Source organism: Hippopotamus amphibius, chromosome 13 (assembly GCF_030028045.1).
Source record: "Hippopotamus amphibius kiboko isolate mHipAmp2 chromosome 13, mHipAmp2.hap2, whole genome shotgun sequence".
Lineage (NCBI taxonomy): Eukaryota > Metazoa > Chordata > Mammalia > Artiodactyla > Hippopotamidae > Hippopotamus > Hippopotamus amphibius.
This window is the reverse complement of record NC_080198.1, coordinates 24,727,937-24,752,487: the sequence shown is the minus strand read 5'-3', so window position 1 is coordinate 24,752,487 and position 24,551 is coordinate 24,727,937. Positions and strand designations below refer to the sequence as shown.

Sequence of the window (24,551 nt, the reverse complement as noted above, 5' to 3'; positions counted from 1 at the left end):
TAATAATTATATGAAATTCAAATTTCCATGTCCATAAATAAAACATAGCCACACCCACTCTTTACACATTGTCCCCATATGTTTTTCACTACACCAGCAAAGTTGAAGAGTAGGGACAGACATCCTGTAGCCCACAAAATCTAAGATATTTATTATCTGGCCCTTTACAGATAAAGTTTGCTGACCCCTGAGCTAGTCTAGTGTATAGTGCACCATGTCGCTTTCCAAGTTCACTCACTGACTGTGCACAGCCATCCTTTGTGGTAGGCAGTGGCATCCTTGTTTCTGAACCCTTGCTTGAACTGGGTTCAGAAATGTTAAGTAACCTGGTAAGGTCACATACCAGTTAAGTGAGACACACTGGCTGAGAGACCAAGGCAGGTCTCTCTCACCCAAAGCCTATGATCTGGCCTCTCCCTCACACTGCCTCTCTTGAGACAGGTCTCCTTCCATTTCAAAACTCATTCTATGACTTTATTTGCTTTTTACCTAAAGGCAAATGACATTTTATGAATAAGCATAAATTTGTCCTTTAGAAATATATGGCTCTTTAAATATCCTAGACATCAGGATCTCTGCCTGATTTGCATGTTCTGTGTAATGAGGAGGGCCTTAGCCAACTGAACTTACCTTTCAGCATGGAAAAATTCATGTTTTAATTTAATAATTTAGCTGGATGGGTTTTTTTTTTCCCATATAGGCAAATGCTAAAAATTATAGAAAACATAACTTTAAAAATAATATTAGTCACATTTTCCAATTACTAAGATCTTTTAAAATAATGCTTGTCAAATAGGGATGGAAACGACTTAAGGAAATTACTGATTATGAAAGTAACTATATTCAGCATAGGCAAGTTGAAGCCTATATACAAAGAAAATTCACGATGCTGCATGGCCAAAGCTATGAAAGAATTTTTACAAAGATCATCGCAGGGGCATTCTACCCTCAGGAAAGCTAAACTTTGGTCTGCAAATGGGTTTGAACTGAAATCTCAACATCTATGTTTATTTACAATGAATTAGGTTTAGCACAAGAATGCAATTTCTAGCAATGCAATAGGCAACCTGAGAAGGTGGTGTGTTTTCTGCATTTGGAGGATTTTAAGAAGGGGTCTAATGACCCATTATGGAGGATGCTGAAAGGCCATTCGAGGATCAGATGGGAGGGCCAGGGAGCTGTACTAACAATCATTAACAATGCTGCCAAGTGGGGCAGTCTGTGGGACTGGGTATCTCCATTCATGAGTTAATGGCTCTCCCACAGCAGCCAATTCTCAATATTTCAAAGGACAGAGGCTTCTCGACTTATGATGGGATTATGTCCTGACAAACCCACTGTAATCTGAATATATCTTAAGTCGAAAATGCATTTCATACCCCACCTGCTGAACATCCTAGCGTGGCCTAGCCTACCTTTAATATGCTCGGAACACTTACGTTAGCCTATGGTTGGCAAAATCATCTAACACAAAGCTTATTTTACAATAAAGTATTGACTATCTCTTATAATGTATTGAAGACTCTACTGAAAGTAAAAAACAGAAGGGTTATCTGGGTACACAATGGCTGTAAGTGTAAAACCCTCAGTTTACCCTCATGAGCGTGTGGCTGCCTGGGAGCTGCAGTGGCCGCCACTGCCCAGCATCGCCAGAGCATTGTATTATACATCACTAGCCCAATATCAAAATTCAAAATGTGAAGCACTCTTTCTACTGAACGTGTATCACTTTTGCACCACTGTAAAGAAATCTTAAGTCTAACCATCATAAGGTGGGGACTATCTATAAATGCATCCAACTCAGTGTCTCAGAAAAACTTAGCTGCCATTCTTTGCAGCCAAATGAGAGGCTGGTTTTCTTAGATGAAACACACATATGTTTATTCTCTTTCATGGAAGATTTCACAAGCAGTTGCTACAGTCAAAGCCTAAATGGGAAATACCTAGTTTACAATCTTGTCTTTTTCTCAAATCTATGAGTTTATTATTATTCTTTAACTTAACCTACCTCCTAATTTAAAAGCAAAATAGAAGCAAAGGAAGTAGTATTTTGTCTTTCCTAAAAAACTCACATGATTTTTTAGTTTGATGGACTGTAACGATCTAATAAACCATTTTGTTCCAGCCACCAGGAAGCTCAGAGCCAAATTTAGAGCATGAAATGACAAGTACATGGCCCAATGGCCTGGTAATGCGTCTTCTATTTCCAATGCTTTGTCTTGTTGTGGTACTCCAAGTTATGTTTTTGGTGGTTCCGATTTAAAGTTTTATTCTATTATGTGTTTCTTATAGATCAGGTGGCCATATAATTGTTTAATTCAGGACACTTTGAGAATGAAAAGGGAAGCTCCCAATAACTTCTCCAGGACAACAGATGTAAACTGAGACCATCTTTACAATCCAGAACGTATGCTTCTCTTACATGTAGGGCATCGGTCAAAAATGAGATGAAAAAAAATAAAGTATTGAAAGACAAAACATTAGGGCTCCATTCTCATGATGGTGAACCAGATGGGACCAACAACTTTTTTGGGATTGGGAATCAGAAAGCATATGCTTTCTAAAGCTTGCTCATCAAGTATGCCATAATCCCATGCACAGGGCCAGGCTGCTTCTCTTTTTTAGCTTGATGCTTTCAAGGAAAAAAAAAACCTAAAAATATCGCTTAAAGTATCCAGATGCTAAATAAATACATTCTTGAATCACATGAATGCAGTGAAAACACAACAATCCAGTGTTCTTGACAGAGGCATACCTTGGATTCTAAAAATGGAGATCTTCATTATATTCTAACAGCTCCTCAAACTGAGAAAAGCATTGGGGGAGGGGGTACATTCTCTCAAACTTCTTGAGAATCAGGACAGCAACTACTTCCACATTCTACATAATGAGCCATCTGCTCTGCAAATTTCTCTGAGCAAGCTTTTAAAAGGATTTGTACCTGTTTTTCCCTTTTCGGTGTCCCTTTCTCTTGTCTAATTGACTCCCCCAGCGCTATCACAACCACAGTTTTGAGAGGCAGACTCCTCCTTCAGTTCACAGGGACATCCAAAAGTGCAAATAACTTGGAGCAGTTTTAATGAAATGATGTCAGCACTGACACTCAACTAGGTGGATTGTATTATTTTAAAACCTCCCATAGCAAACAACCAGGACAAGGACCTCTAATGGAAGTCTTTAATGATCGGTTCCTAACTTCTGAGTGAGAGGATCTTTGCTTTACTTTGAAGCTCAAGATCTTTTCCTGCTGAGATCTTTACACTGGGTGATTTTCTTTGTCTGACCCATTCCAATTATGCAGTAATTTATCTCTTTCCACTTTCCACACTACTTCTAGAATTGCTCTAAGTCTCAAAAAAAAAAAAAAAAAAGAAAAGAAAAGAAAAAGAAAGAAAGAAAAAGAGACCAAACACTTCTTTGAATGGAATATTCTTGAGTCAAAGTGTTAAAAGTACCTACTGTTTGCAATATCCACACCCTCATGATAATAATAGCTTACTATAATAATAATAATTTGGCTCAATGTAGTCAAGAGTTTTTAATTTTTAAAAAAATTCATCACATTTGCTGCTGGCTTAAAATGTTTTACTTTAAAACTTCAACAATACAAGCAGCTAGGATATATAACTGATTTTAACAAGCAGGTTGTGGAACAACAAATATCGGATGACCCTTATTTTATGTGATATTTATTTCCTATAATACGTATTACATCTATAATCTCTTTTAAAAGTGTGAAATAACACACAAGGAATTTTTTTTAGTAGTTATTTCCTGTGGGGAGTAGGAGGGGGTAAGAATAATAATGACAATAAGTTTTTATATCATATACTTTTATATCTGAATTTTTTGAAAGCATCTACTATATTTATATTATTTTAAAAACTAATATTAAATATATACTCTGTGGAAAAATCTAATGTGTATTAGTTTATATCCATAGCTAGAGTGTTAGTTTTACAGACCAGAGTCTACATCTTATAGCTCTTTACTTGTCCTTAGAGAGTACTACGACATGGATATGAGATAATGTTGGACTGTGAACAAAAGTAAATTAAAATAAAGTGATCACCATCTGTGATTTGGACTATACGGAGTATTCATTTAGACCCGGGCTTGCAACGGCAGGCTAAAGCCATGTCCTTTTTTGGCATACACAATTCATATTTTCCTTATAAAAAACTGGAAGCTTTGTCAACAGTAGGCCCTTTTCCTATAGATGAACAATCCTCTGGGCATGAGTAGCACCCCTCCCTTGGTCTGCAGCACTCTGCAGGACAACCTAGTCTATTACACCAGCCCACTTTGCTCCGCTACCTGCTTGCGTCTCTCTACAATCCAGTCTGCTATCCTTAATGTAGGCTGTTAAAAATAAATGAGTACTGGGACTTCCCTGGTGGTTCAGTGGCTAAGACTCAAAGCTCCCAACACAGGGGGCCTGGGTTTGATCCATGGTTGGGGAACTAGATCCTGCATGCATGCTGCAGCTAAGAGTTCGCATGCTGCAACTAAGACTTGGTGCAGCCTAAATAAATAAATAAATAAATAAATAAATATTTTAAAAAATGACTACTGCTGAGCCAAACCCTTTTACATAATCCCACAGCAGCTGTTCTTTAAAATGGTTGTGAGTTTGCACATCGAAAAAGTAATCTGGGAAGACCTCTTGGGCTATACAGGTTCAATGGCAATAATATCATGTATTATTTTCTATTCCTTTAAACTTTATGCATCTTAGATCCACACAAAATTTGACGTCATTCCTTATAATGAAGACAGCAACTTTTTAAATCCACTTATAAATAGCTTCTCCCCAAAGACACGGCTATAGTGATAAGATGGGGACAAAAGCCTGTGGACTTCATTTGCACGTGTAAATTTCAACAAGGTTTGGCTGACAGAGACAGCCATGATCACATTCTGAGGATTATCCTGAAAAGTGGTTGTGGGATGGGACCTCAGGAGTCTGGAAAACAACTAGTTTGATCCAAAAGTAAATCCTGACTTAGGGTTCCAGGTCCCTTGAGGTTCAATAATGCCACCTTTGGGGGTCTGTGTCCCCTTTCAGCATTTCAGTAGCTAACTGGAAAGGATACACTTATGTACAATCTGGATGGAAATGTCTGATTTCTTTGACTCCTCCTGAAAATCCACTTGTTCACTTTATTAGCGTGCTATCCCAAGCTCTGGGAGGCAGTGAGATATGCCTGTCAAAATCGTTGACCAAGTCAACAGAAAGCATCTATCATTTAACAGACAAAGCTTTTAATAATAAAGGGTCATAGGAGAAAAATAATAATACAGAGGGATAGAGCTTAGATACCATTGGTCTGGGCAGCTCTAGATGTCTACCCACTTTTTAATTTGGAAAGACCTCTTTAACTCGCCTTCAGTTAAATTATTCCCTTCAGGAAAAAAAGCGAGCTGCACCTCTAGTTAGACCTCTGCTACCCCAAATATAATAGCAATGAGTTCTAGGACTTACTCTGGTCTGTTGCACTCTCGAACAGCTGTTTTGATGCCCCCTCCACATGTTCTTGAGCAGGTTCCAAAGTGACTCCAACTTCCCCAGGATCCATCAGTCACGGGGACCTCCATTTCTTTGGGAACACAAAATCCAAACTTGCAGTGCTGTATTTAATAAGGGGAACAGTGAGGGAGAGCTCGGTGCTTGAGATATTGTAGGACCCGCTGTCCTTTTAAATATAGCATGCTTTCATTGTTTTCCATGTGCTGCTTTGAAATGCTGCAATTCTACCATCTATGTGAGTAATGGAAACTGTAGGGATTTTAATCTCAGGCAGTCATTTTAGGCTGTGTCTTCATTTACAACTGGCTTGAATAAAACTGGCCAGTAAGTAGCCGGCTCCAGGCTGTCAGGGTAAGTCCAATGGCCAGCCTCAAAGCACTCAATTAGTATACTTGGAAAAATGAGGCGTGGAAATGGGCTGTCTACTGGTTGTGGACGGGGCCAAAATGAGTTACTGGATTTGCATAACGCATCTCCGTTAACAAAGCCTAGAGATGTTGTGAGCCTGGTAAAATATAATGCTTTACTGCTCCTCACAGATTTGAAAGCCCAATTTTAATTCAATGGGAGAGGAAAAAAAAGCTTACATGATTCCTATAAACTCACTCTAGTAGAGCACACAGGATGAGACTAAAGCAAAAACGGACACATTACAGAGAGCCCTAAACTTTATTGCTTTTTTGGTTACTAATGGTTTCAGATTCTTCAGCCTGGAGCAGGAAGGCCATGATGCTTAGAGCAAAACAAAGTAAAACTCCTCAGCAGGACAAGGGAGTGGAGAAGCCCATTTCAACCCTCTGCCATTGTTGGGGTGTGAAGCCCTGACACAAATCCGAGGTCACTGAGCAATGGACAAAGGAAGAGGGGCAGCAGTGGCGGCAGGAGGGTGACGCCCCGCCGCTCGCTCAGATCTCTGAAGCGGAGCTGCTGGTGGCCACTGTGATTTATCTGCAGGGAGGACCAGGTTAGAAGCAGAGGGCCACAGAGGCCAGGCAGTGGGGGAAGCATGTGGGGAAAGCGGACAGATAAGAGGCTGGTGAAGCCTCAGTCAATGGCCAGTCCCAGCAAAGGCTTGGCAAACAATTATTTAAAGAACAAACAATTATTTAAAGAGCACAGTTAGGCTTTCTCTGTTCTGCCCTGCCTTCTCCCTTGTAATTATCCTCTTGAGTATCTGAGGACATGGCCCTTTCCCTGGGCTGCTTGGCTGAGTTTTAAAAGGTTCGGCCTCCAAAGAATCCTGGGTAACTCTATACTCAAGAAATGTGGGCAGAGGTGACCACATCACTCCCTGAAATCATTTTACAGTTGTCTTTACAGCGGTCTTGAACATTCCTTAGAGTATATGCACATAAAATAAATGAGAGGAAGCTTGTTCTAGAGCACCACTATCCAATAAGAATGTAACATGCGCCACATACGTAATTTTAAAAATTGTAGCAGCCACATCAAAATAAGTGAAAAGAACACTGAAAATAACTTTAAAATCTTTTACTTAGCTCAAAATGTCTAAGACATTACTATTTTCTCCATGAAATTGACATAAAATTATAAAAAAGATTTTCTTCCTACACTTTCTTTTTCATGCTAGAGCTTTAACACCTGGTGTCTCTTTTCATTTTAGCACATTTCAGTTCAGACTGACATTTCAATGCTTGCCAGTCATGTGTGGCTAGCGGCTACCATAGTGGACAGAGCAGATCTTCAGGGGACAAAGCTTAGCAGGCAAACAGTCTGGTGGTGTAGGGTGGCCATTCTACAATCTGTGAACTCGGGTGAGTCACTGAACTCTACTTCCATAGCTGAAAGATGGGGACCTACCTGCCAAAGTTGTTTTGAGTATAACATAAGACAATGTATGGAAACTGTGTAGTACACAGCTGAGCACATAGGAGCTCCAATTTGAATAAGGTTTGTAATAATAAGAGCAAATATTTACATAGCACTTAATATTTGCCAGGCATTGTTCTAAGCACTATGTATGTATTAACTTACTTAATCCTCACAGAATACTATAAAATAGGTACCACTATTACCCCCATTTCTACAGAAAAAAAAAAAATGGAGGCACAGGGAGGCTGATGTCAAACATCTGGTAAGGGGCTGGGCTGATACTGAAACACAGACAACCTGGCTCCAGACTGCATAATCTTAGCTGTGACATATGCTGCCTCTCAACTGTGAGCAAATGGGAATAACTGTTGACATCGAAATAAAGACCAAAATTTAAAAGCAAGATTAATGAGATGGATAGGTGAGGCTGACACACCCAACATCCATCCTCTCCTTCATCCTTATTAACAGACTCTATATTTCCCTAGATTCTTGTATGGTCAAAGGAATGGTCAAAGATATGTCAACAGAATTCGTTGGGTGAGATTCCTGGGAAGGTCCTTTTGCCCCTTTGTTCCTTGCCCTTTGGCTTCATTCTGCCTGGGACTCAGAGTTGATAGCTGAAGCTATAGCAGCTATTCTGTGACCTTGAGGACGTTGGCCATTTACATGTGATAGTAGAGCAGAAAGAAATTAGGATGCTGGGTCTCTGATGATTTTGTAGACCTACCATCACAGCTCCATGACCTGCCTCTGACTAGCTTTTTGTGTGTGTCAGAAAGAGAGCTGATTTGCTTACACTACCATAATTTGGTCTGACCTGAACAAACTTCCTAACTAGTTAACAAATGAGGTCACAGCTGATACCCAAATCCAGCCATCAAATCTTGATGCCAGATACACATTCTATAAATTCTGCACGCTAAGGAGAACACTCCTATGACTAGTCACGGACTTTTATAATGAAAAGTTGTCTGTAAATACATTTTTCCCTCGTGTCACTTCAGTCTTCAATCTGTTGGCCTTTCTCTATTCTTACAGACTCTGCCTCCACACAAAACAGTCCTCAAAGCAACCATAATTCTCATTAAGTATTACCATAAACCAGAGCAGAATAAGGGCATAGGTTAAGCAGAGTGTTGCTATTCAGCACTGGATTCAAACGTCCTCATACGGTCCCTTTTTAAAAAGAAAACCTAATAAAAAACTCATCTGCAAATTAAACATTTATTACTGATATGACCACTGACACGGGTTCAAAGGGGAGAGAGAACCTTAGAGGAAGAGGGGAAGAAGCTGAGGTGACAGAGGCTGCAAATGGGGACTATTTGGTGAATATGTATCAAGATAATCTATTTTACCAGGAAATTGAACAAACAATAATTATATACTGGAAAAGCCATTACATCATAACAAAGCATTAAGCAGCTGATGGAGCCAGAGCCAAAATATAGTCAGCCTTTCCTAAAAGTGTCCAGAATGATTTAAATTATATTTTAAATAAATGCTTTTTCAAAAGAGACTGGAGGAATGATCTGGAAGTCAATTTTGTCCCAATAAGGCTTAAAACACAAGAGTTTCAAACCTCAGATTTACAAACAGGGTTAAAATGAAAATGTTAATGGACTTAACAAGAGAATGGAGAAAATAAAGTGACAGGAGACAGTCATTCATCAAAATAACATCATGTCAGCAGCCCAAGACAGATTACTGCTGAGGGAGCAGGGCAGAGAGAAGAAAAAGAAAAAAAAAATTAACCCAGCAGCAAAGGGAGTCAGAATCTGCTAGAGAAAAAGGATAAGGTTTTACTGCCATTTCTATGAAAACAAAGCAAAATGGAAAACACAAAGAACATCTACGCCAACATATTCACCATCTTATTTGTAAAATGCATAAATGCTCTTCTGGAGAATAAACACATGAACGTGCACATCTTTAATATAAGCCACTTTTCTAAAACAAACTAAAAATGTACCTATCATGTTCTCTGCATAGTTGCTTCTCTGAAAGTGTTCTGAATCTGCCCTTTGGAATGCCTTGATGTCTCTTGCTTTTGCTGAACAAAAGCATACAGGGAAATGTTTTTTGAAAGATTTCCTCAATTTCCCCATTTATCAGGTATAAGATTACCCTGCAATCTCTTATCTTCTGCTTCTGTTACAAAAACAGATTAGAAAAAGACACAAGTTCTTTGCTCCACAATTGACTGGGATACCATAGTACTACACGGAGCTTGGTAGCCTGTACATGACTATTTTACTAAATACCATTCATTTCATCATATGATCGAGAGTTCTTCTTATGGCTTTTCGAGCAGTAACGTGTCAGAAATAGACATAGTAGGTGGATACATCAGATTGACTAAGAACCATGACACAATACCAGTGATTTTTCTGAGCTCAGATTCAATTTAAATACAGTATATAGTTGACTGGCTCCAACTTACCAACTAACCAAGCTGTCAACTAGATACCATGTCTACTGTCATATCCCATCAACTGATAGCAGCTGTATGGGTTGCTGTGTTTAGAAGGACTCTGAAGCCACATCTTCATTTAGGAAGAATGAGTGAATTCTTGATGATTGCCATGGAAACCTGAGAATCATATCCCCACTCAAACCTATGATCCTCTGGCCATCAACACACTGAGTTAAATGTTCTGAAAAAAAATGAGAGGTTCGCTCTGGCCAAGGAGATCTATATATTTTTTAAGCTAATGAAAGGTGTGGTGCAGAAGCTGTTATGCCTGTGTCCTTATGCAGTTTTCTTAGGCAGTCCTTGGAGAAAGCTGTATTCTCATTGCCGAGGTCCTAGCCATAGAGAGTGAGACCAGAGCTGACAGAGTAACCAAGCTAAGTCAAGTGTAAAATTATCTTCACTGTAATTTTATAAAACTACTCTAATAAAATTTTAAAAATAAAAGTAAATAAATAAAACCACTCTGAGAAATGAGTGCATAAAGCACTAGTTCTCCTGTCTGACCACGGAAACTTAAAGAGCTCAGTGAGCTGCAGTTATGGCCACTCCTGTGGACCCCCGCAGCCCCTTCAGACCAAGAAAGCAAAGGAGAGAACTGGGGAGGGAGTGGCCAGGGTGTGTGAGGACTCTGCCCTGGATGAGCTGAATGACCTTCGGCGAGTCACTTCTCCTTTCTCTTCCCTATATATAAAATCAGAGAAGGGACAGTTAGGTTCTCCATCTCTCAGGGCCCCATGTATCCAAGGAAATGCTCTGGGGGCTATTGATTCCAAAAGGTAAAGTGGAAGAACAGAAAATGAGATGAGAACAAAATATCAAAAGTGAGTCAAGCGGACAGTGAGAGAAGAAAGCAAAAAACTTCTGTAAGGATGACATGAGACTCAGACATAGTACAGGGATTGCATCATAGGTAAGTGACAGAACATCATTTTCTGTATGGATTTAAAAAATCAGGTGTATAGCTAAACTTTCTGTAACCAAATCCCAGGTGCAAAATGTTGCATTAATCATACTCCTAGCTGCTGGGACATTGTTATCATTGGGTTGTACAAGCAGCAGATTTGTTTGATTATTAACAAATAAGTGGGATCCATTATAACCAACTCAGAATTTGGATTTGGATATATCCCAGGTAACATCACAGCTCCTTAAAGGGATTAACACAGGCTGGGAAAAGCCTGGTATCCGAGTAGTGAGCACAGTAAGTCTTTCCCTATTTCCCTGATTTTAAGATGTTCCACCAACTTAGTAACAGGCTTCCACTGCCACCCCAAAAGACAGCAGGGGTGAGACAGGGAGAGAAAAGAAAAAGAAATGCAACCTCACATTAAATGTACCCATAAATGGAAAAGGACATTGGGATTTTAAAAACACTGAAATGAGAAAAAGCATGTCTTAAAATCGAGGCAATAATGATAGCTATGTCCCTTGTGTCAGTATTATGCTATAAAGTAAGTTTGCACAATTTTCAATAAGTTTAATTTCCTACCTTACAAAAGTATTACACATGCTGAAATATACTGTATTAACTTATATTCTAAACAATGGTGACTGAGCCTACAGCCCAAATCTTGCCCACATCTGCCCCAAGACACACGGATGGGTTGGGGTGTTACTTGCCTTTCCAGGCTCACACTCGGTCCCATCAGCCCAGGGAGTGTGCTGAGTCCGGCAGCCTTTGTGTGCTCCATCCACGTTATTGCACCAGAGCCGTCTACACTGCATCTGCGCAATTCAGTTGAATGACAATTCAGTGACAATGTGATTAGATGGTAACAAGCAAGGCAAGGGTTGCTTTCAACTAACGTTTTGCCAATGTTGTAGAACGTAGGTTAGAAAGGGATTTTTTTCTTGGTCTGATAAATGAAAAAATATTCCAACGGATATAGAGAGCAGCCCAGGAGACACATTTCTATGCCTGGTAGGACTTGTGCGGGTGCTAAAGGGGAACTACTGTGCAACAGAAACACGTCATTTGGTCCTGGTAACATCTCTCCATCTTACATGTGAGGAAACTGAGGCTGGCAAAGAGTAAAGGGCAGGCTCAGTATCACACTGGAAATGTGATGTGAGTTCAGGTTTGCAAGCAGCTGTGTGGAGTGGGTTTCGAGTTACACTGTGATTGGGGTTTAGGTTTGGCTTGATGCTAAAACTGGTGTTTTTTCCTTCTAAGCCATATATTATCATGATCATAATATGGCTCTTTTCTAGGGCTTTCCGGGGTTGTCAGAGGAAAGAAGGGACAAAATACTGTGAAATATTTCAGATATACACAAAGTATGAGCAATAACACAATGCATATCCATGTGTCCACCACCCAAACACAGAAGGAAGACGTCACAGGCCCAGCTGAGTGCCCTGCACACTCACTCTCAGTCCCAGTCCCTTCCCCTTCTCCCCACAGGTAAGCATCGTCCTGCTGATGCTCACCATCTCCTCTCTCCCACTGCTTTTACTACCAACGTGTAACTACTTACCAACAATACGCAGCATTTCAACAAATAATGCCGCTTGGTATTTCACAATATACAGATAGATCCTACAACTTGTTGTTTTCCCCCTCTACACAATACGTTTTTTAGAGTTATCCAAGTTGATATGTTTAGCTCTATTTCAAGACATCCCTTTTTAAAGATAATTTTTCCCCGATGATGAAAATGAACCATGCTCACAGCAGAAAAATGCAGGAGGTAATAATTTTTTTAATAGAAAAAAAGCTTTAAATGATCCAGTCTTTCCTGAAGCTTCCCCCCCCTTTTACATTGAGAATATACTTTGTAAAACAATTGTTTATCCTGTTATTTTAATTTAAAACTATAGCTGGAGCATGTTCCCATGTGTAGTTACTTTTCCATTTTTGTATCATATTCTATGAAATGGAGATACTATAGTTTGCTTAACCTTTGTATCCTCGGGCATGTGGATTACTCCTAATGTTTGCTATCATGAGTAACAGAGAAATTAATATAATCATAGATAAATTTTATGCAGTTTTTTGGTTATCTCCATGGAATCACCATACCTCCCAATTCACCATGATATCTCTGAACCTCTCCCAGAAAAACAAACAAACAAACAAACAACTAAAAGAACAGAATGGGGCTTTCCACGGAAGCACAGTTCTGCTGATATGCCTCCTGATAACCACTGGGTCATATTATTGGTCCAAATGTCCAGAACACATACATTTGCCAGTTGAGCTACCACCAGAAATGATTTCAAGCCCCAGATGGTCATAGGACACAGCCTTGACAAGCTAAAACAAGGAAACAGCTTTGTCTCATGAATTACTGAATCTAGAAGAGTCCCCATAATAAAAGTCATCTGGACAAGGCAGTGGGAAGAAAAGGAGACAAGGCAAGAAAAGGGCTGAACTTTGTCATTACCAGCTCTGTAACTTTGTCCTCTCTGAACCTCACTTTCCCACTTACAAAATGAAAATGGTAACGGCATCTTCCTTTTGGGCTGAGAGTGAAATGAGAAAGTGCAGGTAAAGCCCCATCCCACACTGAGCACTATTCCTATTAACCCCCATCATCATTATTACTATTGTCATTAATAGCCAATAGACCACTCAATGAGTGGTTTATGTTAAAAAGTGAGAATCCAATGGAAAACTATGGATAAAAAAAAAGTCCAGAATCCACTTATGAAGGTAGAAACAGCCCCCAGGCACTTACCATATATGGGCACACCTGAGAACCTGGTCCAAAAATCAATTCACATTGTTTATTCACGTTGTAAAGGAGGCCTGGCAGTTGGGGAGGCAAAGGATAGGGTCTGGATTCAGGTTCGTTGAGCAAACACTCGCCGTAACCAGTGCTATGGAAGGCAGAAGAACAAAGATGGTGAGGGCAATGGATAAGATGTGATTGTTAAAGGCTCTAGACGACAGTGAAGGCCACTCTGTCATTTTATAGGTACAGAAGATGGTTCTTTTTTTGTACTTGTTTTACTCTTTTCATCCAAACTTCAGTCCAGAGCTAAAGTTCTGTTTTTGGTGTATACTTGTTTGTGGAACAACCGGCTATGCGTACAACATAACCAGGAGGAAATATGTACCTGTTCTAGAATTTATCACCTTTCGGGCCAATTATCTGTTTATATTTTGCCATCTTTTCCAACAGAGTATAAGCATCTTGGGGTAAAAATATTGCCTTTTTCACCTAAGCATGGGGCCCTGTCCATAGCAACAAGTGTTTAGTAAATATTTGCTGATTAGAGGGGTGAGTGAATCAATGACTACAGTAAGACACACTTTAGATCATCTGGTTAAAACAAAAAAAAAAACCTGGCAACTCGCCAGTTTTTTCACGTTTCTGCAAACACAATTCTGGAAAATTCACACCCAGTGAGTTCTGATTAACAAAACCCCGTCTTCCCTGTGGTTGGGGAAATATACACCCAGTGACCTTGGGACAATCACTTAACCTTTTGTACATCTGGGAGAGAAAAGCAATAAATCTGTGACACAAAGATATTGTAAAATGTAATTGAATACTTGAGCAGCCTTGTGGGAAGCTTAAAAAAAACAAGAAAAGAGAGAAGGAGGAAGAGGTAAGGAAATAGAAAAGGAGAGAGAAAGAGAGAGACAGAAAGACAGAGAGAGACAGAGAATGTTCTCAATTCGACAACATGGAGGTCTTTGAAATTTTCCTCTACCCACATAATGTTCTCTGGGGGTGTCTCACTTCCCTACCCCTTTCCAACCTCAAATTACTAACTTAGAAGCATATAAATACTTGTGGCTTTCCTTCATGTCATCACATTCATGGTCCCTTCCCCAACATCTGAACGAATTTCACAGCTTTACCAAGAACGAAGGAACATTTACATACTCTCTTTAAGATCCCAACCTTTTTCTTAAGCTCAGTCTGTAATCTTCTAAATTCTGGTTGAGGACATGAGCTACACAGATGTCAGAGAGTATTTTTCTTTTCCCTCCTTCCAGGAATGTCAACAAAAATAACAACTCAAAAGGAATGCTTGACTCTACATTTTCTTTCCCACAGTTAGTTCACTGCATGGAGGCCAGATACTAGCATGAAGTCTGTGCTCAAAGAAAGTTCAAGTCTTACTCTAAAAATTCAGTGATGTATTTTCGACTACACTTTGACCACATCCAGGGGTTGGTGTAGAAGTTTAACGTTGGGGCCATGACATGCTGGGGGCTCTTGACTCCTTCTTCTTTGCACTTATTGTTGTCATCATGAGGCATGTTGAACCTAAGGCCAAAGTGACAATGATAAAAAAAAAGTCAATAAACAGTAAGGGATCGAGCTGTTATAATTGCTCTGAGAATGCATGTAACAAAAAATTTGACCACTGCATTATAGATTAGAATCTGAATCTTAGTGAGCAGAACAAAACTTACTAGAGGATTAAAGGTAGGGAGTAGAGTAAAACATACTTCTGATCCAAATGAATGCAAAGTGTCTTTAATGTAAAAAAAAAAAAAGATGTACATTGGGCCATTATTTGGTTTAGCTGTACTTTCCGGAATTGCAGAGGCTCTGGATGTGCTGTAGTTGGTGCTAGAATACAGTAGTTGGAATTCCTAATAAGCTGTTACAGGCCAATTTACAGAGTGAAGAATTTGGCAGGTTATGATAACGTTGTGCACATAAAGAGTCAGTCAAGTGTCAAAACTTGAAGCCAAAAGCTTCCTAATGAGAGGCTCACGGTGGGTCTTGGCATCTCCTCCTTTCTGGGTAAGGCTGACAGATGCTAAAACCATGCAAGTATACTGTTAGAGAGGTATGCAAAGTTCGTGCACAATAAAACCCATTAAGAAAAGCTGCAAGCACGGAAAGCAGAGGCATGCCAATTCAGTTGGCTTAACTCAGAAATGGCAAGTAGTTTCATGCTTCATGCCAATGACAATTGATTGGTGCTGGCTTCCTGAAAATCTGGGCACAAAAGGATTCTTAAACTAATCCAGGTTCCGCCCGAGAAAAGGCTGTGATGGAGTGCCAACGTCCTCTTGGGTCTGGGAGGGAACTCGGCAGCAGCTTTAACACATATTTGCCATTCTTGGCTCAGGGAGAGGAAGTGGGGCAAAAAGTGACAGGAAGCTTTTCTCAATCCAGAAACATCAGTTATATGACCCACATGCCTTTCTGAGTAAGATAATTATCCACTGGGTAACAAGCTCATGGGGCTGTCCTCTGGATGACTATTCCCAATCACAAAATTGATGCATGTGATTAATTTGGCATTTAAGGAGGAATTCCCTTCACTAGTTCATTTTGAGATACAAAAACAAGGGGGTCAGACAGAAGTATGCAGACTTGTTTCATATAAAAGTATAAGCTGGAATAAAAGTCTGTGAAGTCCATCCCAGTAATTTTTCCTGTTTGATTTCCTTTTTCTTTCAAAAATTTGGTTCCCTCAATAATTGCCAGATGGGAAATGTAAGATGGGAAAACTCCAGCTCTCTTGGTGAACTGAAGAGTGATACATGCTTAAGAGTCTATTTTCTTAAAGGAATGACTGCCCAGGTTTCCAAATCCTAGCTGCAGAGTCAGTGTAATACCTCCATCAACAAACCTAGTATGAGCAAAGCTTTCAAATCTTCCTTGTTTACTTCTCTCTGGTGCAAAGGAGCTGGTGTTTATTTGCCACCCCACCATGACTTGATAAAATCCAGTTTATTTCATAATGTAAACAGAAAACTTTTTCTTTCATTCAAATGTCAGGCACGTTTGCTCATAGCAGGGGTTGTATAACAATAACTGTTCATCAAGCGCCTACTAAAAAAATAATTACCAAGACTTTTTTTTGCATTCACAATGCACCAGCCAGTGTGTTAAATGCACTCGATGCTTTATTCCATTTAATTACTTATTTGACCCAATGAATAGTATGCTATTACTATCCACATTTTACAGAAAAGGAAACTTTGAGTTGTAGAGAGGTTTAACTATCAATATTTGATCAAGGTCACATGGTTACTAAGAGAGCTGGGATTGGTGTCTACTTGGATCTGATTCTAAAACCTCCTGTTTTGGAATATATACAAACTACATTCTCTCCTGTGAGGCAAGTTGTGAAAGATTTGTCAGGAATCCTGTGTAAGGATTTCTGTATTCAGTAGAGACTCAATTACCTCCCAAATTCTTCCTGACTCTAGATTCTGGGTGTCTATGAAGCTTGTACGAGAAGGCAGGAGCTATTTTTGAACATACTATGATGCTCAACAAATACACGGTCAGTTGCTTTTTCCTCCCAGCAGCTCTTGGGTTTTATATTATCAGAAAGTCATGGCCATAACATCTTAACATTTAATGTTGAAAAAGTTCATTAGAAAATCTGTTACAGAGTATGGTAACATTTTTTTTTTTAAAAGGATTTTCACTTTTCTTAAAATATGAACAAAGCTACCATTAAGAGACAAAGCGCCAAAACAAAAATAATTCATTAATGGGCTAGAATACACTTTCTTTTTAAGCCACAACTCACATCATTCACCAATTATTTCATTTCTTATTTCCTGACACTTCTGAGATAAGGTGTATATGTATTGTTTCCATCTTACAGGAAGGGAGATAGCATATATTTTCCTCAAGTCAAAGGGAATGTTAGAATAATTCTGTCCAGAACTTGGGTATCTGGCTGCCTGCTGCCTCTACCTTAGGACTGGTGCTCCAGCATCATATGCTCCTATACCAGCATTAGCTACTACACTTTGGGTAATTTAATATCTCTAAGTTAAACACAGGGACACAATAATATCTACCTTGTGGGGATTGTAAAGATTAAGGGAGATAACGTAAATGAAAGCTCCTCAAACAATGTCAACAACATGGTTTTTGCAGGGGGAGATGTTTGTTAACTGTGAGTTGAGACTTCTCTATAGCTTAAAATATTTTGTTTTTGCTACTCAAAATTCTTACTTTCCTTAAAATGTCAATTTTATAAACTGGCTATCTAAAAGTGGTTTATAAACTCTTTGGGGGAAAGGAGTTAATAGGAAATTAATTATGTTTCTTTAAACAGTATATTGTTGTTAGCCATATTTTGGGGGGAAATGTTAATCTGTTAATCACACAAACTCTTGCCCTTTCAATATATTCCCATCTCTGTAACTTTCCCCATTCCATTCTCTGGAGCAGAAATAGCTGCCCCATCGAAATGCCACACTATTCCTCACCGTGAAATCTATGCCTCCTTAAAAGTGTAAAGTAATTTACTAGATTTCATGTAAAACAAACAAATGTAAATCCCTCAAAGAGTCTGCTGAAATAAGTTTTGGGGAAACTCAGATAAATGAAATACAGGACTTGTCAGAGCCTTTACTTCATGCATTTGGCCTTGATACTCCAAGCATGGCTAGACTAGGAAAAATTTTTTTACATCACTGTGACTACAAAACTCTTTTTTCTCCCCCACAGACCATTCTCTTGGAATCAGTGTTAGAGCCCTGTACTTTGGGAAATGTTGATGGAATCAGTACTCTTCAAACCTAGTTCCAAGAAATCCTTGAGTTTCATGAAGGTGTTTCAGAAATGAAAGGACAGAGAGGCAGCTGACTAAGCAGGACTCTGATCTGCCACAAAGGCTTAACTGAAAGTCATGCCTCTTTTCTTCTCTAAACATTGGGCATCTGATGATATTTCCTTTGGGAAAAAATGGGGTGTGATCTTAAAATATGCTTGAAAATATATTCATTATATGTGGAACTGGATTAGAGATACCTCTATATATGCATCTTGCTTTACATCTATCAATACACTGCACATAACATGCCTTGAAAAACATTTGGTGAACGAAAAGCTTAAACATTTGCTTAATAGATGATGCTATCTCTAAATAAAGTTGACATCTGACATGCAGATTGATACACAGCTATATTACACTAAGGACATCTTTTGAGATGAATTTTTTTCATCTTTTGATGAAAATTTTTTACTTCAAAAAGATATAGGATAAGTAATTTAATCATTCTAGAAAGAAAAGAAGGCAGATCAAAAATCAGGATAATTTGGAGTAAATTTATACTGTTTTGCCTCATGTTCTAACCAGGCTCTGTCTCTAAAGAACAAAAAAGAAACACCAATTTCATAACGACCAGACATTTAGTGACCATAATTAGGAAATGGTTTCTTCTCTGTATCTTTGTTCATTCTTTCACCTGAAAGAGGGATAGCTCTGTTCCCAGAGGCTAATATCTAAAGGACAGTCTTGTATAACTAAAGTCAGGAATGATGTAGGTTTGGGAGAATCATGCTGGTCACAGCAATGTTGGAGGACCCTATAAACAAAAATGTTACATCAGGTAAGTTCTCTGCACTGATATACCCTCTGCTTCAGTGGTGGGGGTAGAAAGGCCCCCTTTCTTCCACTTTGCAGTAGGAAAGGAGCATACTAGACCTTGCCGAGAAAACTTGTACAATTAACCCACAGAGACACATGAGCTATGGCTAAAGAGGGTGCACTGAACGTACTCAGCTTCCGAAAGTCAAAGTCATTTCTCCCAATTAGGTTCAAAGCTTTTCAATCCTGCAAACTCAACTAGGATTCGAGAAGTGTCTTAAACCCTTTAAAATCAAGTGAATGATCACTGATGCAAAGGAACAAAAGTTTTAGGTCACTCCGAATTAAATGAAAATATGGAAAAGAAACGTACACATGGCCCAGTTCATGGGCTATTGTAAAAGCTGTACTCAATCCACTGTCCTCACTGATAGAGCAGCTTCTGTAGGGATCACAAATGGTTCCTAATTCAGCCAGACCTATTAGAAGGGGGAAGAAAAAGAAGGATTTACTTTAAAAAGCATTTGTGGCTTGAAAGAAAAACATGTCATAAACTGTTGTAGCCACAGACGATACGCACAGCGGACTCACCTAAGGTATCACATTTGTCATGAGCTCTGCAGATATCCTGTCTGAAAGCAAAGCAGACTTAGGGCCTTGACACCAAAGAGTAAATGTCAATACAAGCAAACACTTTAGAATCTTCCAGGTATTCACAACACCACCACTTTAGGGAAGGGGGTTGGGGGGCGGTTTACAAAAAGCAAACTAACAGAGCCAGGGGTTTGCAACTCAAAAAAGTTTAGGAATCTGGTTTACAGATTAAAAGCTACATTGAGAGGTCTCCTTCTGCCACAGGGGTAGCCAAGGGCAAGTGAAAACATTCCCATCCAAGATTTTTCCTCATATCTTGAAGCAAGCGATTCTAGTTTCTGAAACAACATTCTGAGAAGGCTCTAAATGCCTTTCATTTAAGTTGATTTAAGAGTAAGTGTTTGTGACCATATCAACCATGGCCAATGGGAGACACAAGTAGGCTAGCATACCTCTTTGTTGCCCCGCACAGCATTTTAAATATTTTTGAGCTAGAAGCTACCATTTAAAAATTGGGAGATTTCACATTTAAAAAAAAAATTTATTTCTGGCTTTTTACACAATCACAAAAGCTGGCCACACTGGATTTATATCCTGCACAGTAACGACCAGCTCAATCTGCATGGCAGCTGCCCCCTCTATAAGGGTGTTTACTTTCAGGACTGCCTAACACATTTATTGCCTACTTGGCAGCTTTGGGTTACTGGTTCTCAACCAGGGATGATTCTGCCCTCCCTATCCCCTCCCTCATCCTCAGAGGGCATCTGGCAATGTCTGGACAACACTTTTGGTTGTCACAGTTAAAAGGAGGGGGAGCTACCAGTATGCAGTAGGTAGAGACCAAGGATGCTGTAAACATTCTGCAGGGCACAGGGCAGTCCCCACAACACAGAACTATCTGATCCAAAATGTCAATAGTGCTGAGGCTGAAAAACCCTGGACTAGGTAGGGGCTGGCTACCAGGAATATATGACCTCATCCAATCAACTTCACCAGAAACTAAGAGATTGGAGGAATAACACATCTATATACCTTGTTACAAGAACCGCTGTATCATGCTGGATTCCACCTGGATGGTTCTTTGAGTGTTGCCACTGGCAAAAGTTTTTTAATGTTGTCTGGGCATTAAAAGATATGGAAGGTCCTTCCTAAATATAGAAAAGAATTATGGTTGGTCCACTGTACCAGCACCCATTAGATATGCTGTTTCGGATACAGAGTGAAGAAAGAAGAAAATAACTTTATTACCTGTTCATTATGAATCACAACTAAGTTCACAATAACAATATTAATTAAATTTCCAATACTTGGGTCTTTATAGATAGACGCTACCTGCAACAGAGATAAATTTTTCAAAGTTAATTGTGAACTCCATGTAAGCAACAAGCAATTCACTTCTTACGCTGGGCTCCACCTCTTTTTACGGTTCACGTAACATATGCATTTTGGAGTTACGAATTTTCATTCAGTCAACAAACATTTCTTAAAAGTCCCTTTGCAACATTCATAGATGGCAGTTTTAGACAGTAATGAATGCTAACAAGTTTAAATTTCAAGGTGCTTTCCAAGGAAACTGCATTGCCACATAACTTAGCAGTTCTCTGTGCCAAAACACTGGATATTAACTTTTGATCAAGCTTTTTCATCCCAGTTGAAGCTGGATTGCCATTTATGGAATCTCATGTGGACCACTTGCTTGCTAATACTGCTGCTGCACCAACCATTTGTATTCTCTGGTAACCTGGGTGTTTTTGTTTGTTTTCATTATTATTGTTAACTATGAGAGCTAACATCCACTGAATGCTTACTGTGGACTACATCCTTGCTGAAAACTGCACAGCAAGTTTTCTGTGACTAGGTGTGCCTACAATCTTTGCTCAACAAATGAGGAAACTGAGGCTCAGAGAATTGAAGCAACTTGTCCAAGACTGAACAGCCAGTGATGAGTAGCAGAGCCAGAATTCTAAACCAAGGTCAATTTGACACTGAGTCCATGCTTGTCATCAAAATTATTGACAGGTCTGAATTTATGGGGTAGAAATGGAGTTGAGTCTATGCAAGGCCTGCCTAGGTTTTCCTTTCCCTCCTCCAGGACAGGAGAGGGCTGGGGCATGTGGGACTGAGCTTGAGAAAGGGGGGTGAGCGAGAGTGGGGAGGGAAGGCAGGTGGGGCGAGGGGTGGGGAGCACAGGGGGATGGTTCACATCAGTGTGGGGAAACACAAAGAGAACCACAGACCATGGAGAGGGAAGAAGAAACTCCAAGTCAATGTTCCCAAAAGGCTGCTTTTCATATTCATTTGGTGGAATTTAATACTAGTAGACTCCCATTCAAATAAACTAGAATCAATCTATTCATAGGAATGCTATGCTGAGGCTTAAAATGAATGAAGGCAGAGCATATGGGCTATTATGGAATAATGTCCAGTATTTCAAGAAAACAGCAATATGTAACACTGTGTATGAGAATACCCAATCTCTGTTTGAAAAAAAAAAAACGTCTATCCATACAAATTTGCTTAAGAAATGTCCAGAGTTGCCCTGTCCAACATGGTAGCCATTTTGCCACATGGCCACTGAGCACTTGAAATGCACCTTGCCTGAACTGAGATGTTTTCTGAGTGTGAAACACACGCTGGGTTTTAGAGACTTAGTATGGGAAAAAAAAGTTAGTCTCATTAATCATTTTGGAAATGATAACATTTAGATATAAAACAAAATACATGATTAAAATTAATTTTATCTGTTTCTTTTGTGTGTGTGTGGCTAACAGAAAATTTCAAATTACATACATCTATATTTTTAAAAAATTACATATGTGGCTTGCGTTATATTTCTATTGGGCAGTGCTGGTTATAAACACAGGCTAATAAACTTATCACAGTGGTTGCCTCTGGGAAGGCGCCTGGGATCCTGGGTAGGGAAAGGCGCTTAGGTTTTCTCACTAGTCTTTGGACCTGCTTGATTTGTTTTTCCAGCGTGCAAATTTATTACTTTTTCAGTCCAAAACGGGAGTAGAAAAATTCAGAATGGGAGTGAGAGATTCCTAAGCCTCATCTCAGAGCTACTTAATTAGAATCCTGGGGAGGGGGATAGAGACATTTTACAAAGCTCCACCAGTGACTCTGATTCACAACCAACATTGAAAAGTCTTACTGGCAACCCACGCCTGGCTGTGCAAGTTCACGTGTCAAAGGTCACTGGTTTGGGAAGGACAGGCTGAAGGTTACACGTAGTCTCTAAGCCACTTTACTAGCTTTACATGACCCTGGGCAAGCGACTCAACTCCTCTGAGGCTCAGTTTTCTTATCAACAAAATGGGAATGACAATCTACCTAGTGGAGTTGCCAGGAGGATTAGAAATGATGCCTTTTAAGTAAGAAGCACACTGTCTAACACAGAATAAACACTCACTGTTGATACCCATTATTGTCACTGTCAAAAGGCAGCCAATAAACAATCTTAAGTTCTCTTCAGTCACTTGCCTGAATCGTTGAAATGCCAGCCCTGAATGGTCCTCCAAAGCACTGGGTGGAAACCCATTCCCTAATGGCATATTTAGGGACATCATAAATTACCTCCTTTTGAATGTACTTACAATGGACATTAAAGTTAAAATATAGTGTTGAAGGTTTGCTCCATGGTATAAAACCATTCTGTTGTCTGCCACCACCATCACTTCTACAAACCGTGGATAGGATAAAAAACGTTTTGTTCTTCTGTGGGTCCTCTTTTCCCTTGTGCTGTCCGTCTTGTTACCATAGGCAGAAAGCGCCCTTGTGGTTAAGCTGCTTTTTAATACTGCCACGTCTTCAGCCAGGCTACTCCTCTCTCCCCATTTTCTCGTCCTTGTTTTCCTCTTGTCCTTACTGTGACTATTTTTGTGTTCTGTAACAAATCAGATGGCATGCATTACATTTTGAGCCACATCTATTTCATATTAAGAATTTAATCTGACACGTCTTAAAATAATGCCTCTGTAGTCAAATTACATAAAAAATCAAGTTCTACATGCTGTGGACTGTCTAGTTGAAACTCAATCTGTGCTCTCGTCTGAATGACTAAGGACTTGAAATTAGCTTTCCTGGAAGCTTCTATAAATGCTCACTTAAGGTATTAGAAAATCAGGTCTGAGTTTAGGGGAAACAATTGCTTATTCTTTTCATTTGGTAACAAAAGTCTGTCTAGGGTTTAAGTGCTTTGTATTCATTGTTCTTTGCCATACACAGAGTAAGGGCCAACAACGCAGCTATAGGGCTCTAGAGAATGGAAATGGAGGTGCTTCATGTACACCACTTTTCATATTCAATGAGATACAGTATAAAGGGGCCAGAGAGGTGGGTAAGTTAATAGACAGTACAAAGGAACTATAGAAAATGCACGACAAGGTATTATTCTATTACCATATTCAATCATTGTAATGCATGAAATGTAAGAATAGGATCACTGCTGTTCAGTGTGTTCAAATTTTTAATTAATTTATTTCAGGGCTCAGTTAAGGAAGTAGAATATACTCAGGGAGTATGAATTGGTAGTTGGGACTGTGACATATAATACCAGATAAGCTCTCCTCATTTCTGACTCTAGCCAACATACCTCTTGATTCTACATGATCTTGCAACTCAAAGCGTGGTCCGTGGGCCAGCAACATTGGCAACCCCTGGAAGCTTGTTAGAAATATAGACTCTTCGGCCCTACCCCAGATCAGAATTGACATTCTAATAAGATCTCTAAGTGATTCAAATTCATGTTAAAGTTTTGATAAGCACTAGTACTGAACTTGGTTTGAAGCTTGTGTTGCTGGTGAAAATATTCAAAGTCATCAACCACACAATAAAAGGAATAAGCAAAAAAGGGCCTGC

At 39.4% G+C, this 24,551-nt stretch overlaps 1 protein-coding gene across 1 annotated transcript in view; it reads right to left on the bottom strand.

Annotated features, from left to right (window-relative positions):
- ADAMTS9 (ADAM metallopeptidase with thrombospondin type 1 motif 9) overlaps positions 1 to 24,551 on the bottom strand; it is a 168,365-nt gene that overhangs the window by 116,618 nt on the left and 27,196 nt on the right. The window contains exons 4-12 of the mRNA XM_057705101.1: positions 23,288 to 23,577; positions 20,940 to 21,023; positions 20,724 to 20,839; positions 19,689 to 19,729; positions 19,471 to 19,576; positions 14,921 to 15,067; positions 13,523 to 13,664; positions 11,463 to 11,567; positions 5,486 to 5,631 (exon numbers count right to left, since the gene is read on the bottom strand). Coding sequence (XP_057561084.1) covers positions 5,486 to 5,631; positions 11,463 to 11,567; positions 13,523 to 13,664; positions 14,921 to 15,067; positions 19,471 to 19,576; positions 19,689 to 19,729; positions 20,724 to 20,839; positions 20,940 to 21,023; positions 23,288 to 23,577 — 1,177 coding nt within the window. The remainder of the gene's footprint in view (positions 1 to 5,485; positions 5,632 to 11,462; positions 11,568 to 13,522; positions 13,665 to 14,920; positions 15,068 to 19,470; positions 19,577 to 19,688; positions 19,730 to 20,723; positions 20,840 to 20,939; positions 21,024 to 23,287; positions 23,578 to 24,551) is intronic.